This window comes from Solea senegalensis, linkage group LG15 (assembly GCF_019176455.1).
Source record: "Solea senegalensis isolate Sse05_10M linkage group LG15, IFAPA_SoseM_1, whole genome shotgun sequence".
In the NCBI taxonomy this organism is placed as follows: domain Eukaryota; kingdom Metazoa; phylum Chordata; class Actinopteri; order Pleuronectiformes; family Soleidae; genus Solea; species Solea senegalensis.
In genome coordinates, this window is record NC_058035.1 from 5384038 (window position 1) to 5400050 (window position 16013).

A 16013-nucleotide genomic window follows, 5' to 3' on the forward strand; every position below is an offset into this window, starting at 1 on the left:
ATGAGATCCAAGCACAACTATACTGATTCTCTCTTCAGTGTAAAGAGCATTTCTTGAGTTCCTTCAGGATAAAATCTTTAAATAAAGTTTCCTTTTCTTGCCAAAGCTTAGAGTCACGTACTGGACTGCTGCTGCTGCTCACTGAGTCGCCCTCCATTGTGACCTCAGTCAGTCCCCACAGACAAAAGCACTCAATGACAGATTGTAATTAAGTACTGGATTAACTGATGCTATTTTTTTTTTCACCCTGAAAAGAGGCTCTGAAGTCTGAAGACAAAGACGGGCCATCAGCTATTCTCTCCAGCTTAACTTAACACAACTGTACGTTTTATGAGGAAAGATAAAAGCAGGGGAAGATGCGACACATGGATACATACAGTTCAGAGAAATGTGATAAAAGCAGCGTCTGAATCCACACACCTTTACTGTAGATTGATATTTGGAGGACGTCTGTGCTCATAGTTTTTAGACTGTCGTGTGTAGACAACAGATCTGCACTTGCATGTCCATGTACAACAGCAGCCAATTTATTAGGTACACACATTAACACAAAAGCTAAAAGCTTAGCGCATTTAGGCGTGTAGAGATGGTGAAATGAAGCATCAGAATGAAAGGTGATTTAAGTGACTTTGAATGTGGCGTGGCTGTTGGTGTCCGATGCACTGGTCCGAGTATTTCATAAACTGCTGATCTACTGGAATTTTTAACACACAACCATCTCTAGAGTTTACAAAAAAGAGAGAAAACATCCAGTGTGTGTGTGAAGTGAGTGAAAATGTTCTTTTTTGCTGACAAGGGTGAGAGGGTAGGAGATGGAAATGACACAGAAACCCACACAGGGCGCCTTTATTACATGTAACTAATAAAGTGGCCAGTAAATGTATATCATGTGTAATTTGGTAATAATAATAATAATTATTGATAGTGAAGACTAAAATTCACACAGCATAAAAGCCAGAAGGTTTGTGGCTGATATGATGAAGTTACTGTCTTTAAAGGTACATTATGTAACATTTATTTAACCATTTATTTACTGGTAAAATTGCATGTTGCTACTGAATATCAAGTCAATTGTATTTATGTAGCCCAACATCACACCCTTACCTTCCAAGCTGGATAACCTCTGTAGCCTTCTATTAGCATCGGGGTCCAGGTCAAATTCACTTTTTTCTTTCTTATGTCCCTGTCGTCTGACACCCAAGGCCTTGACATTCTGTATGTTTATGTGTATGTGATAACGGATGATTGCATGCATTGTCCTTCTGGAACTAATAAAGTCTTCTGAATCAAATCTCAAAAGAAAAGAAAAGAAGAAAATGACATGTAATAATAAAAAGAGGTTGGAAGTTTGTCCATTGTGGGCTACTGTAAAAACATGGTGGTGCAAAACAGTGGCCTCCATAGAGCTGACCTATGCAGCTCCTGATATAAATATAAATGTAAGGACAAACAATTCCTACAGGTGTCTGTACGCTGATAAAAAGTGATTATAATTATTTCATCTTCAATTGAAGCCCAGTGAAAATACATTTTACGCACTGGACCTTTAACATTGTGGCTGATGGATGTCGTCACTGACTCGGCAGCAGCTGTCTGCTTCATTTACAGTGACCTTAATTAAACTAAGAGAAATGAGTCAAATTAAGCAAAAGGGACGTTTGTGATTAAAATTAAACATCCCATATTTGAGCCAGACATGGAAGCGGCTGACATGTGAGAGGTGACGGTCACATGTCCTGGCTTTTTGAGGGAGGAGGGCAGAACATGACAGGCCAACAATGTTCTATTGGAGCCATTTTTTAAAAATCGTAATCCTAGAGTCCCAGAGCTGTAGGGGGTTTCATTTAATCCCCTAATGATAGCAGGGGAAACACGGCGGCCTGCCAGTCACACGAGAGCGCTTTACCTACATGTGATGCTTGGTATAGGAGCGCCAGGTAATTGTGACGGTTAGAGTAGCTGCAGGACAGAGACGTGGAAATATCAGATGATGCTCGTGGACAAAACACGGACGCTGCTGCTGTCAACACGGGACAGTATGGACGACAGGAGCGTAACCTGAAACTGTAGAAGTTCACAAACCTCAAGAATATTGTGGATGTATAGAAAGCTAGGTTTAAAATAAAAACAAGAATTTACAAATGTCTTCTTTTTTTCTTTTTTTTTTAAATTTCTCATATATTGTCATTTACATTTCTTTTCATTTGGAAACAAAGACTGGCTCTGTAGTCATTGTAGTCATCCAAACTGAAATATGTTCAAATCTTTGGCACAAAAATCATTCTCAGTTACTTCTTGATTGAATAAAAACAATGAAAAAGTGTATTTAAGTGAACACAGACATTTTCTTGACTATAATGTTTGAAATGTAGGTTCTGTGAGTTATTGTACACATATATATATATACATATGCTATAGTACTGTATAAACACAATGACTGACTGAATATTTAAAGAGCAGTCATGAGTGCAAACAAGTCTTGTTTTATTCAAACAAAGAGCACAACATTGGCAGCATTAATAAATAATGCACGTGGTTTTAAAATGAGAGACGGCTTCACTGTGAGACAAGACACAGTAAAAGAGAACTTATAAATAATGTTCAGGAGGCTCTTTGTTGTGCCTCTTGTCACGTGGTCAGAGTTCATCGTGTACGCCTCGACAAAAATAAGGTGGAAATAGAAACTCAATTATTTGCTTCCTTTGGCTTTTTTATGTCAAGTCTGTAAGACTCAAAAAATGAATCTACAGTCAGATTTAGTTACTAACAACAATAATAACCCAAATACAATAACCCAGACACTGTCACTCTTTTCCATTGTTGTTGTTTTGATTTACAGGACAGGACACAAATAATGTTTTCAGGGACATCTTGTGTTTGCCCTCTATGAAGAAAAAACCTGCACAACTAGACTATAATGAACATTTATTGAACCACTCACTTGGTCTTAGTTTTACTGGTTTTATTTTATCTTTAGTTTTTTAACTTGTGCACGGAGGGGGCAACTGCACTTTTGTTGCGTGCTTATTTATGTAAAGACGACAGATTTATTATCTTAGTAGTGTGTTTTTACTCTGCGTATAAATGGTGCATATTTGTCCTTTAAATATGTTTGAATGCAGGGCATGGTGGTGACCACCACATGAATGAATGAATGAATGAATGCCTGTTATTTACAGTGTTTTGTCTGTAATGTCTGCATAAATGAGATTCTTCCTCATTAGGACCAGGTTTTGGTCCCCATGAGGACTACTGGTCCTGACAATGACAGCGTTTATGCCAAAATGGCACGCGCACTTAATAAACACATACACTGTTTTTTTTTTGTCTGGTCATTTAACTCTGATGTAGTGGCGCCACCATCTGGACAAACAAGTGCATTACACCCCTTATACCTCTGCTCTGCCACTTGAGTTTGTGATACTGTCTTCAAATAATTAAATGTCCTCCTCATTTGTCTGAACCAGTTTTGCTAGAATAAGTAGATTTTTCCAGTGAAGAAATATTTCTAAGGTAGTGTAAAAAACTTCTCCAAGCTAGAAGTATCAAATTATTTTGTTTTACCAAATGTCAAAGAGTTTTAATTATTATTCTTAAAACTCTTTTAAAAAAAACCATTTTGGTTGTTTTAAATTGCCTGTGCTTTAACAGCAAATGTTACACTGCATTTTACTCCACAGGCTTTAAGAAAACACTGCAGGACAGGGAGGTGTGTTTTTTCTTTCCTTGGGTGGGGGAAGGTGAACAAAGTCAGGAGATGTCAGAGGAGAAGTTTGTTCAGACCAGGCTGTTTCTCTAAACCTGGGATTCAGCCTATTTGGTTAATAAATGAGAAGAAAGAAAAGTAAATAACAGTTGATATGTGAAGTTTAAATAGAACTGAACACAAAAATACAGGTCTGGAAAGAAAAATCAACAACTTAATAAATATTTATGAAAATAATTGACAGTTAAAACAGTTGATATGTGTAGTTTAAATGATAACAAACACAAAATGGTCTGGAAAGAAAAACAACAACTTAATAAACATTTCCAAAATAAAAGACTGTTAAAAACAGTTGATATGTGTAGTTTAAATGGAGATAAACGCAAAAATACAGGTTTAGAAAGAAAATCAACACTTTGTTTTATGTTTAATTTGGAAATATATGTATGCTAAACTATAATTATAAGTATGATCACGATGGAATAGTCCCTGATTTGAGAGGTTTTGGGTTACTTATGTGTATGAAGAGTTCAATACAAATACAAAGTTATGAAACTTTAAATCTCAAACTTCCCATCTTTCGATGACGTTTGGGCAACTGAAGCAAACACTCACCGTGGCCTACGTGTCAATCTGCACGGTCACGATCCTTCCCCAGATCCGTCATCATCATCATCATCATCATCGTCATGTCACTTTTCTCCCGATTCTTGAGTAACTATAAATGGGTTTTTAATTGCACATGACGTCACTCATATTACATTATCAATAAAACTATCAGATATTGATGAATTTCTGATCATTTGGATGAATTAATACTTGTTGTGTAGAGGTTTAAAGTTGGGAGGGGGGTCAGACGGGCTCTTGTTGGGGGAGGTGGGCTTCGTTTCATCAAAGACAACCAAAAATGTTACCAGGCAGGGTTCAGATGTGTGGACGTGTGCTGCAATCTGATTGGGTGATAAAAGAAGTGGGCGGGGCGATGTTTTGGGTATTTATTGCTTTGTCCCTTTGTTGCAGACACTGTCTTCCAGCTGGTCTGGCTCAGAGGTCCCACTGCCGGAGGACACCGCAGCACTTTCTTTTTCTATATGTTTTTGAAGATGTCTTCTTTTTCTTTCGATAATTCCCTGGATGGCAGCTTTCCTCCCTCTCCAGCTGAGGACCGGGGCTCAAAGCGCCTGTCCTGGGGCAGCCTGCTGCAGAGGCTCACTGAGCTGAAGGGGATCAATCAGAGGGTCGCAGCAGACCAGTGCTGCAGGAGCGAATCTGGTGAGTGTCATCTGCTTTTGTCTGGTTCCAACTGCCCCCCCATTGTCTTCAAAGTTTGCCTTCTTCATGCAAATGATGCCCTTCTTTGTTGGAACTCTGTTTACCTGCACGTTGCAAAAGAAAAGGACAACGACGATTGGGGGTGGGGGGCGGTTGTTGTCAACTGATGACCTGCTGATATTCTAAATCAGTAGAACTATTACAATATAAAGTTCAAAGGGGAGTTCAGAGTTCTGGCATCTTCTACAGATTCATTATAGAAGGTACAGTCAGGCATTATGGGCCCACTCTCTGGAACAATCTACCTGAGGACATTAGCTATGCCCCCTAACTGTACTCTAAAAGCAAGTTAGAAACCTACACGTTCTCTCAGGTTTATATCACTTGCACAGTTCATGTTACGTACATGTAAAAGTGACTTGTCCTTGTCCTGCAAAACAGATTTAACACAATAACTCAAGACTGTAATTCTTTTGTTTCAGGCTCTCTAGCAGACATGTCCCTGGAGTATGAGAGCAGCTTCTTCTGTGATCCACTGGAGGAGACGTTGGCTACAGAAGTACGAGAAACCATCACACAAAGTCTGGCCGATGCGCCCCACATCCTGGACTGCTCTAAACTCCTTTTACCTGACTGTCTCCTGCACAGTTTAAGTCAGGAGCTGCTCCACCTGGCTGCGTGTGAGCCCTGTGGCCTCAGGGGAGCACTCATTGACCTGTGTGTGGACAGGGGGGATCAGGGTTCCCTATGCACCGTTGACCAAATTGCAGTAGATGCCTCCGTGGTGCCGACCTTCCACGTGACTCTCGTGCTGCGGCTCGAGACCAGCGGGTTGTGGCCAAAAGTCAAGAAGCTCTTCAAGGGGAGTCGGTCCCGGCAGACGGCTGGAACATCTCAGAGGCAGCGGAACACTCTGAGGCTGAGTTCGAGCTTCAGGGCCATCAAAAAGAAACTGTATTGTTCAGGGGAGCTGCTGATTGAGGAGTGCTGTTGACCAAACACTCCCCCCCAGATAAACTGAACTAAGCTCATGTTGAACATGAAGAAAAGCAACAGAAATGTCAATTTGTTTTGTAAATGAATTTGCAAATATCACTTCATTTCTCACCTGGTTACAGGTGACTCAGCGACTCGTGTCTTAACATGGCTTGTGTATTTGATAGTCAAATACTATGCCCTGAAACTTGTTTTGTACCTTGAACGACTTGAAGAACGTGAATAAATTATTTTCTACTACATTTTGTCACAATTTCATATCTTCGTACGATATCCACATTGCTTTTATACAAGATGCTCACATGTTGCACTCACTGATTATCGAATACTGTTTGCCATTATAATACGGAAACTACTTTTTAACATTGTATCCAACACAAAGTTGCAATTCGGCCATTTAAGAAAAGAAACATCAATACTTTGTGACTAATAAAAACTGCAGTATGGATTTGAGACACATCAGTTTGTAATAACCAGAGAAAGAGTGTGTGTGAGTGATTAAAATGAAAAAAAACAACAATGCACCCATTAATCATTGGACAAATTTAATTTTAAAAGAAAACTTTTGTACAATAGTCCTGTATTAATTTAATAAATATGGTTTACTTTTATTTGTGCAATGATTCTCAATACTCATCCGACAGACTACAAGCAAATCCACATAACATCGTCTTATATGATATTAACTTCAATAAACCCTGCACTGTTAAAAGTAAGATGAATATTTACATGGGTAAGAACTATAAAAATTACACACTTTCCTTGCGAGCGGCTCAGACATACACCTATGAGAAGGCCATGAGGTTTTCTCAAAATGTTTTAAGGAACAAACAAAAAAAAAGATCAGGACAGAGAGAGAAAGCTTAACATAGCAGCTTTGTAACCTTTCAAATGAGCTCTTTACTTTTCCACCGTGATGCCCACGTGGCCTCTCGCCATCCTGAAGACACTAGAATAAGAAAAATGTCAGCGGTCAAATCAAAGCTTCTCACAGTTCTACAGGGAGTCAGTCTACATGGAGGTGCAGAAGGGTTCCCTGATGAGGTCTGTCGCCCACTGCACATAAGGCATTTTTGATTCTCTTGGTTTGAACTCCAATTCGAGTGGGCTCCGGACGATTTCTTCTAATCAGATTCAAGTAGTGAGGAACCTGAGGAGAGCAAAAGAACCAATAATTAAATAATCCATATGACAAACCTTTACTCAAGTCCTTTGTCAACTTTGTGACTTGTGCAACACTCTGTATCAGAGGAGCAGCTACAAAAAGAAATACGTCACACAGGCAATTCTAAATATTTAAGCTACTTAACAAGCTATTCTTTTTTTTAAAGTCTTTAAACTACAAATCCGTCCTCTTTTCATATGATGATTCAGAGGATGTATCGCTTTCTTTTTTTGCTGATAATTTCAGAGACTTGACCCCTGCTCAATATAGCAAATCCATCCGTAGTGACCCATGTGTCACCTCTATTGATGCGTTCTTATTGGTCAAAGTTCTGAAATCACATGTTAATGCAGCTGTGCTAGGTGCAGGTGCTGTTTTAAAAGCCCTTCTGTGTGCAGTAAAATGCTTATGGGGAAACTTTGACATCTAAGAAGGCCCATATATTAAAATAAAGTCACAATAAAAATGGTGAAGAAATGCGAATGTATCTGGAAGGTTGGGTAGATCATCAGATAGAACGTCTTTGTGCAGCTTACCCCATGTATGTGCAAGTGACTTCTAGCCGTCCACCATGACCTGAATCTCAGATAGTCTGGAACAACTGGGTGTTCCCATTCTCTGTGCCCTTTGATACAACTCAGAATCCCCGAAGTACCGAGCACGATACAGTAGGCCTTCCTCTGCAAACACAAGAGGACAGCAAGTCAGCACGCCACTTTTAGGTGTTACAATTCAAATGTCAAATTCATATCATATATTATGATCCATTACTGTACGAGGCCCTTCTGCACATCTCTGAAAATTTTCCTGAAATACGTTTGGTTATTTCCACATGTATTATACAAAAAACTTATTTATATTCTAAGCTGCTGAAATGAACTCAAAATGGAGGTATCACAGCATTTCTACAGGGAACTAAGTAAGAAAAAAAATACAGAGTAGTTGCAATATCTGGATGTAGTGTGGTCTACTGTAGTGAGAAAACAATGAAGGTTATATTCTGTTTAGTTTTCTGGTGAAAATGACGTCCCCTTGAGGGCAAGTGACGTTAAAAAACAGTCTTCATACGCATCCTTGCCCATTTTAAATGGTTATACAGAAATCCTGGCCATTTCGTAGTGGGTATTCAGTGCATACCTGTGAAATAGAGACCACAACTGATCTGGAGATGAAGTGAATCAACAACAGCAAGTTTGACAAACCAACTTTACACCCTTACAGATGTCCGCTCATAGAGAAAACCTGGCAGATGAATTGATAAATAAACTAGTGTAAATAATCCAACTTACTCTGCTGCTTCTCTTTCCAACAGTTGTTTCTGAGGTTGGAGATATAGTCTTCTTCTACGCTCCTCTCAACATTCTTCAGATTATTCCCCGTAAATTCTTCAGTGAAATGTTCTCCCACGTAGAACGCAACCTTCAGATAGGATGTATGCCTTTTGTGAATATGTCCGGCTGAACTAAAGCATAAGAGACACAAAAACAGAGTGAGACAGATGTCAATGTGTTTTGGTCTTCTTTTTTTTTAACACAAGCACAGAGCGCAGACAGAGTGTTTGAACCACGTACGGCCGGTAGCTGAGGCTGTAGGGAGGCTGAGTGACCATCATCTGGCTTAGAGCAGAAACAATGATGAGGATTAAGATGGGCATCAGCTGGACAAAGAGAGCCAGACCTCCCTATACAGAGTGCACAAAAAAAACCCAGTTACTATTGAGGTCAGACAAAACATTAGCTGGAATGTAATTTAAAGCCAAGTTCACACTCCACAGCTTTCAAAGTTAAAGGATCGATGTGGATCATGTAGTGAGACTCTTTGCCTCATCATAAAAACACATAGAAAGGGAAATAAAGCTTAATTTTGTGGTTTAACATCTATTGGCTGCTGAAATAGTGCTCTATGTGGCCATAAAAGAGATCAGTTTCTGTGGCATGTTGGGGCATCTCTGTAATACTTAATAACTGCCAATCGCATGCTGGTTATGGGGAGTCACATCTTGTGAATTTTATATGGAAAATCAGGCTGTAAATCATACAGTGTGAACTTGGCTTGAGTTAAACTTAAGTATTTAACACTGCAGGACTTGCATCTCTCTGTTGTTCTCGTCGTTCTTGCCGGTTGTGATGTGCAAAGTGCATTCTTCCATTTCTGTAAACATGTACGTTACCTGAAAAGTAAAAAAACAAAAATCAAAACCACACAAGATTATGTAGCACTCAAACAATGGTGTGACTCAAAGTCACGCAAAATCAACACCTAAGAAAACACATTGTAATCAGTCACTGTAGCTGATTGCACAACATTAAACAAAGTCATGTTCAGATCTGTCATGTATGATCTGATCATGAGTGGACAGATACAGCAGTAAAAAAAACAAGATGAAAGACCATCATGCTCTGAGCATGCAAGTGTGTCCTGAGGCACAGTGAAGGACCGCCGCTGCCTCAGTGGACGTCCTCTGACCCACTAACTCAAACTACTTCTGACATCAAACGAGTCGGTACAGTCAGACTTGGCTTTAAATTTATTCGCATGTAGAGCAGGTCAGTGACATCTTATCACAAGCAGTCACTTGAGACATATGTGGAGACTCACTCAAGTGACGTCCTTAAGGCTGTCAACTTGAGATCTGATCTCTAGAAGGTGGAGTTCAAGCTGGTCAAGCAAACTGTGTACACTGATAAGCCTAAACAAAACAGGTTACTACTTTCAATAATAGGGATGTCCTGATCCTAATCTCAATCGGATTAGAGACAATCTGGGGCATTTTTTTAAAACATTTTTTAAACTGATCGGAACTCAAGTTTGCAATGACGACACCCGTCAGTGTTTCTCTGCAATATAAATGGAACTGCTCAGGTATCAAACCGCCTGTGGAACAAACATGTAGAGAAGCAATTATCTCACCATTTGGGCTGCAGTTAAAATGACATGTACACAAACAAAGCCCACTGGTTTAGCTGACAGAGAAATTCTGACACCCCGCCCCCTCTCTCTCATCCAGCAGCAATACAGGCATACTGTATGAGAGGAATCTTTCCTACTCTCTAAACTTTAGTCAGGAATGTTATTTATTTTACTGGGGATTGGAGATTAAATACACTGATTGGGGCTTTCTTATTTAATGTAGTGGCCTATCAGTGTGTTTTTGACTCTGCAAGACATTACAGATTAAGCATGAACCCCTTTTAAATCAACATAACTCCAGTGATAATCACTAAGCAAAGCATAGTTGTGCCACTCACTGTGAATCTGATAAAAACATTTTGTAAAGAAATTATGAGATAATAATGATGAGATGAAGATACTTGTATTTTCACTGACACTGGCTTCATTTTTGCACAGGAAAGCTTAAAAGGGGCTTGTTGAAAAAGGAGCGTGAAGTCTGAACAGTCAGTTAGACAACTCACTCTCTCATACATAAACCAGAGAACAGTAAATGATACAGGCTGAGTTGAACCAAGGCTTCAACACTTAATGTTGCAGTAATAGCAACAACAGCTGCTGATGGCTAGCTGGTGGCAACTCATATATCAAATGGGTTCCTCAGTAAGGATGTGTGATGTGCTAAAATAACAGGCAAAGCCTCTACTTACTTGATGGGAAGCCTCCACCGAAGAACATGTTGAAAAGGTCTTCAGGTGAAATATCTGCCTCAAAATCACGATGCTGTCTAGTTGGGTGTGACCGCTCCTCTCCATAGTGGTCATACTGCCTTCGCTTGTCAGCGTTACTTAGAACCGCATAGGCATTACCAATAGCTGAATGACACACACAAAGACCAAGTAGTGCATAAAACATATAGTTAATGTGTTGTTCATAGAACAGCCGCAGAGTAGACCTTTTAATTTACCTTTAAAAGCCTCTGTGGCTCCAGGTGCGTGATTTTTATCCGGGTGAAATTTCAAAGCCAGCTTCCTGTACGCCTTTTTAAGCTCCTCCTCAGAGGCCGTCTTTTCAACTCCCAGAATTTGGTAATAATCTTTACAGCTTTTGATTCTGCAGTGAAAAACAAGAGTGCAACAAGTGGTTGGCAAGTTGAGGCAAAAAAACACACAACACACAGACATGTTTTTGTTAAATTATTAATGCTAATCTTTTAACACCACAGAACTGATATTTGCACTGACTTCCTGACAGCCTCCAGCTGCTCTGCGGTGTAGGGCTTGGCCGAGTCTGTCGCTGCACGTGTGGACATATCAGCCTCGTCTCCGTGGCTGCGGTGCCTCATCGTGGGCCCATCGCCGTTCATAGAAGCACCGTTCTCCTCTGGAGGCTTTCCATTCTGGGATAATGACTCCAATAAGTCTGGAAACAAAGCAGAGCCATGTTATTATTCAGAGATGACGACCAAGTGTGTGTTTACCAGTCAGTTTATTCTCGAGCACAGAGGTCAGTAAATGGCAGACTCGGATGCTGTCCTATCGAGACCTGGAACTATAACTGATAAATCACTTTCAACATTTTTATGTTTGCATTTTAAGATTAGCAGCTTTTTTAGCACTCATGGTCGAGACAGTTAAGACTGAATTGCATGTGCTGTATATCACCACATTGATGAGAGATGAGGGGAGGAAGAATAGAATGATAAATCAGAGAATACCAACATCACATGGAGTGATCTGAAAAGTAGATAGATGGCAGTCTTAATCTGGGGGCTTATTAGTTAACAAAAATAATAACAATGGGAAATAAAAATGTGCATTTTGTAACTAAAATTAGTCTACAATGTAGGCCTGCATTATTCTTGACTTGACATGAGAAATTATGACAATAGAGCTTAACATTTTAAAAATACGCATACATTACTGCATTTTAGTCAGTTGTTTACACACGACCGCTGAAACACATATTTAAATATACATATATGTAGCGCAGATTCATAACGTTCAGATTAATTTAGAAACCGATCTGATTTGTGAATTCGATTTTAAACGAATACTTGTGAAGCCACTCACTACAACTGGAAAGGCTATATTAGCGTAGCTAACACTACGCTGACAGCTGTAAACAGTGTAGCCACTAGAGAGAACGTTAATTGCGTAAATGTGACCAGCGAGAATACAAACATCGATTTACGCGAGTAAGTAAATGAGACACATTTGTGCGTGAAAGTGTTGTCAAGTGTAAGCAAAATTACAAATACTGATGTTGGCTTGGAGCAAGTGGCGTAACGCTAAGATGGCTAAGCTAATACCAGCTGATTCGGTTTCATGGCGATGGCCCACCGTCAGACACACAACCACACCCGAAACCGACGTTTATTCGACGTACTTTTGGCTCGACCCGTCGGAAACAGGCGCTGGGCCTTCTCCAGAAACTTCCTGGCTTTGTCTGGCTGATTGCCGCTGATCGCATTTAGGGCTATTTTGATGCAGCGCTCCGCTTCGTCCTTGTTTGAGTCCATCGCGACACAAGCGGAAATGTTTACTTGCCTCGAGAGGGGACGCACGGAAATGACGTGATAAAACAAATATTCCCAGGCTCGTGAATTAGACGTCATCACACTTGAATCGAAAATAACCTTGTCGAGGCATTTATTTTAAAGTCTGTTTTGTTGCTTCTGTTTGCTTCGGTTTGTACGGAACTTCTTCTAAAGTCAAAATGGCTCCGGCATGTTTATGCAGCAGGTCAATTTTTATTAAACGCAATTTGTTTTGTTATTTTGGGAAAACCTGTCAGTTGTTTTCAACTAATAGCACTAGTTCAGCTGAAAGGAAATCACTGTCAAAAAAACGCTGCGGAAAAAGTCAAGCCACTGAGCTGTCGTTGGAGGAAAGGCTGGCTGATGTGGTCACTCCTCTGTGGAGGCTGAGCTATGATGAGCAACTTGAGCTCAAGCAAAATCACCAGCTACAGATACTGTCTCAGCTCTCTGGGCATCTTTCAGGTGACCTCCAATCACAATCCTCATCACCTGTAAGTAGTAAAGTCAGCTTCCCTGTCCTGCCTATCCTGCCTTCCCCAGTCAGGGATGGCTACCGCAACAAGTCTACTTTTTCTGTCAATAGAGGAGTGGATGGAAATGCAAAGACAGTTGGATTCTACGTGGGCACATGGAGGCAACGAAACATCATTTGTGTCAACGGGGACCACCTGCTCAACATGCCAGAGAAGCACAAACTGGTAGCCAGATGCTACCAGAACTTCTTACGCCTCTCTTCCCTAGAGCCATGCCTGCTGTTTCACACTGGAGGTCACTGGAGAGAGATCACAGTCAGGACCAACACTGAGGGTCACACCATGGCTATAGTGTACTTCCATCCACAGACACTCACCCCAGACGAGGTGGCAGTCAATAAGGCTGACCTGGTGGATTACTTCACAAAGGGTCCTGGATCAGTGTGTCAGCTGGACTCACTGTTCTTCCAGGAGACTAACATGACCCGCTGCACTCATGAGGAATCCCCCTATCATCTCCTACATGGTCAGCCACACATATATGATGAGGTAATGGGCAGAATTTTAGATTAATGGGGAATAATATGCTCCATATAACAAAGAAATCATTGAAACTGAATAATTGTGGTTTGTGGACAAAACAAGGCATTTGAGGACCAAAAGATTACTTGATGAATCGAGACAGCAGTCGACAGATCAATCAGTTGTGAAAATAATCGTTAGTAGCAGCCCTAATGACATTTTTCAAATGCAAAATAACTAATGTTCAACATGGATATAATGATTATGCATTGCAGAAACACTCATGAGGTATAATACAGCACTAAGGTAAGTGTTTTACCTTAGAATGTGTCAAATCACGCCTGACTGTATGAGACAGATGTGTGGTAGAAAAAGTGCAGCCTATTTAGTTTATGTGTCATATGTATTTATTATATGAATGCGTGTGGATGTCAAAACTTTCATGTGGAGTGGTTGGCGATGTCACCGAGACTTGAAAAACACTATATAAATACAGACCTTTAACCATTGACTCAGGGTGGTTAACTGCAGTCACAGTTGTTATCCATCTTGATGTAATTTAACTGGCTTAAATTTTACTGCGCGGGGTGATTACTTAATCACAGCTGTTGTAAAATACGACACGTGCGGTAATGACCTGAAAACTGAGATATGACTTATGCAACATGACTGAGAACCGGGAACTCAAAAGACTGTACCTGGAGCAGTAGTATTAGTTATGAGATTGTATGTATGTATGTGTTACACCCCTCATAGTTTGGGATTTGTCTCTTATGATGATACATTCTGTAATCCACGTGTCTACATCAAGTTTTACCCATATTGTTGTTCTGTCATTTACAGGTTCTGGGCTTCAAGTTCCGCATTTCTCCTGACGCCTTCTTCCAGGTGAACCAAGCCGCTGCTGAGGTGCTGTATGGCACAGTGAGAGATCTGTGCACCCCAAACACCGGGCAAGGTGGTGGACAACCAAAAGTTGGTGGTACTCTTCTGGACGTGTGCTGTGGGACTGGTGCTATCGGCATTATTGTATCCCCCCGAGTGGACAGAATCATTGGTATAGAGCTCGTAGAACAAGCTGTGGAAGACGCACGACACAATGCAGCTTTCAATAATGTACTAAATTGCGAGTTTATCCCTGGGAAGGCAGAGGTGGTGCTGCCTGTCCTCATGTCTCAGTTGAGCCCCACAGATGGAGGCCTCACGGCTGTGGTCAACCCTGCCCGGGCTGGCCTGCACCACCGAGTGGTCCGAGCTTTACGGAACCAACCTGGTATCCACCGGCTGGTCTATGTTTCCTGTAAGCCAGATGGAGAGGCTATGAGGAACTTTAGGGAGCTTTGCTGTGCACCGGACCTGCAGAAAAAACTCACAGGAGATGCGTTCACTCCAACTCTAGCTGTGCCTGTGGACATGTTTCCACACACTCCTCACTGTGAACTGGTGCTGCTCTTTGAGAGGTAGCAGATGGAGGGCTTTAAAGCTGTTTGTGTAAGTGTATATTTGCTTTAAAATATAATTATTTTTAATCCACTTATGGTATGAGGCTTGCTTTATGAAGGCTGCCATCTTCAGCTGCATTAACCACAAAATAGAAAAATGAACTAGGAGAGTGGGGAATGTTGTGAAAGAGTGTTTACATCCCAAAGGCTGTCGTAGTTTCATGAAATGCTTGGGAAAGTAAGAGGTGAGTAGACGAGTCTATATATTTTTTGCATTCTGCAGTCTGTCCATTAGATGCCACCAATTATCACTAATTCTTACAAACTGGACCCTTAATGCTTTGCCAGCAGCACTTGTTCACTGATTCATTTTCAGTTTGTGGATAAAGCAAGACATTTGAGAACATAATTTCTAGGTTTGGGTAACGCTGATGAACATTTTCTGACATTTTGTGGAGTACTTGATCAATTAAGAAAATAATCAACCGTTTGATCAATTACAAATGATGATTATTTGCAGCTCCTATCAGTCAGTATAAGAAAAGTATGTCACAGCCTTTATATCATGCCTGGTCATAATGTGTTACATCATCCCCGCTGTACTTCCCCTGTCTTTGACCTGCAGTGGCAGTGTTTGTGCAGTAGGTGGTGCTGTTGCAGCCTGATTCACTCCATCCCTCTAATAAACACTGGCTTCCAACAGCTGTTACCCAACCTCATCACATTCATTCCAGTTCATCGAGGGTCATAAAACAGTATGAGTACAGTGTGAGCAGCACATTTGCTCCCCCTGCTGCGGTCACCATCGTTTAAGTGAGGTCATTTATTGCAACAGGGGTTGAAGATCGGATGTTGTATTATCTCCAGAGTGAAGTAATGGTAAGATTGTGGTTAAATCAGCCAGAATGAGCCAGACTGACCCAGAGAAAATGAACTTTTGTAGCCTCACAGGAACTCACCACAAGGGTGCTGGGGTTCATGTGCATGTGCAATCTCATGTTTTAGA

At 40.8% G+C, this 16013-nt stretch overlaps 3 protein-coding genes and 1 long non-coding RNA gene across 5 annotated transcripts; 3 read left to right on the top strand and 1 right to left on the bottom strand.

The window, feature by feature from the left end:
* The first annotated feature begins 845 nt into the window (after positions 1–845).
* Positions 846–15707, top strand: LOC122781567. The gene is made up of 3 exons (XR_006361812.1): positions 846–855; positions 9686–9689; positions 15466–15707. It is a non-coding gene; the product is annotated as an uncharacterized LOC122781567 (long non-coding RNA).
* On the top strand, positions 4726–6216 carry LOC122781566 (DNA damage-inducible transcript 4 protein-like). Its single transcript, XM_044045291.1, has 2 exons — positions 4726–4978; positions 5461–6216. Exons 1-2 carry the CDS (start codon positions 4798–4800, stop codon positions 5970–5972), a joined length of 693 nt encoding a protein of 230 aa, XP_043901226.1. The 5' UTR covers positions 4726–4797; the 3' UTR covers positions 5973–6216.
* On the bottom strand, positions 6540–12586 carry dnajb12a (DnaJ heat shock protein family (Hsp40) member B12a). Its single transcript, XM_044045289.1, has 9 exons — positions 12417–12586; positions 11273–11450; positions 10996–11141; positions 10739–10903; positions 9230–9309; positions 8711–8820; positions 8429–8601; positions 7676–7819; positions 6540–7124 (listed from the first exon to the last, which is right to left on the bottom strand). Exons 1-8 carry the CDS (start codon positions 12547–12549, stop codon positions 7698–7700), a joined length of 1107 nt encoding a protein of 368 aa, XP_043901224.1. The 5' UTR covers positions 12550–12586; the 3' UTR covers positions 6540–7124; positions 7676–7697.
* On the top strand, positions 12633–15422 carry trmt2b (tRNA methyltransferase 2 homolog B). Of its 2 annotated transcripts, XM_044045288.1 has the most exons (3): positions 12892–13061; positions 13154–13592; positions 14409–15422. In XM_044045288.1, the coding sequence occupies exons 1-3, from the start codon at positions 12961–12963 to the stop codon at positions 15027–15029; spliced, it is 1161 nt and encodes a 386-aa protein (XP_043901223.1). In that variant the 5' UTR covers positions 12892–12960; the 3' UTR covers positions 15030–15422. The 2 variants fall into 2 exon arrangements, with proteins under 2 accessions (XP_043901222.1, XP_043901223.1); XM_044045287.1 differs by having other exon boundaries at positions 12633–13592.
* Positions 15708–16013: the final 306 nt, after the last annotated feature.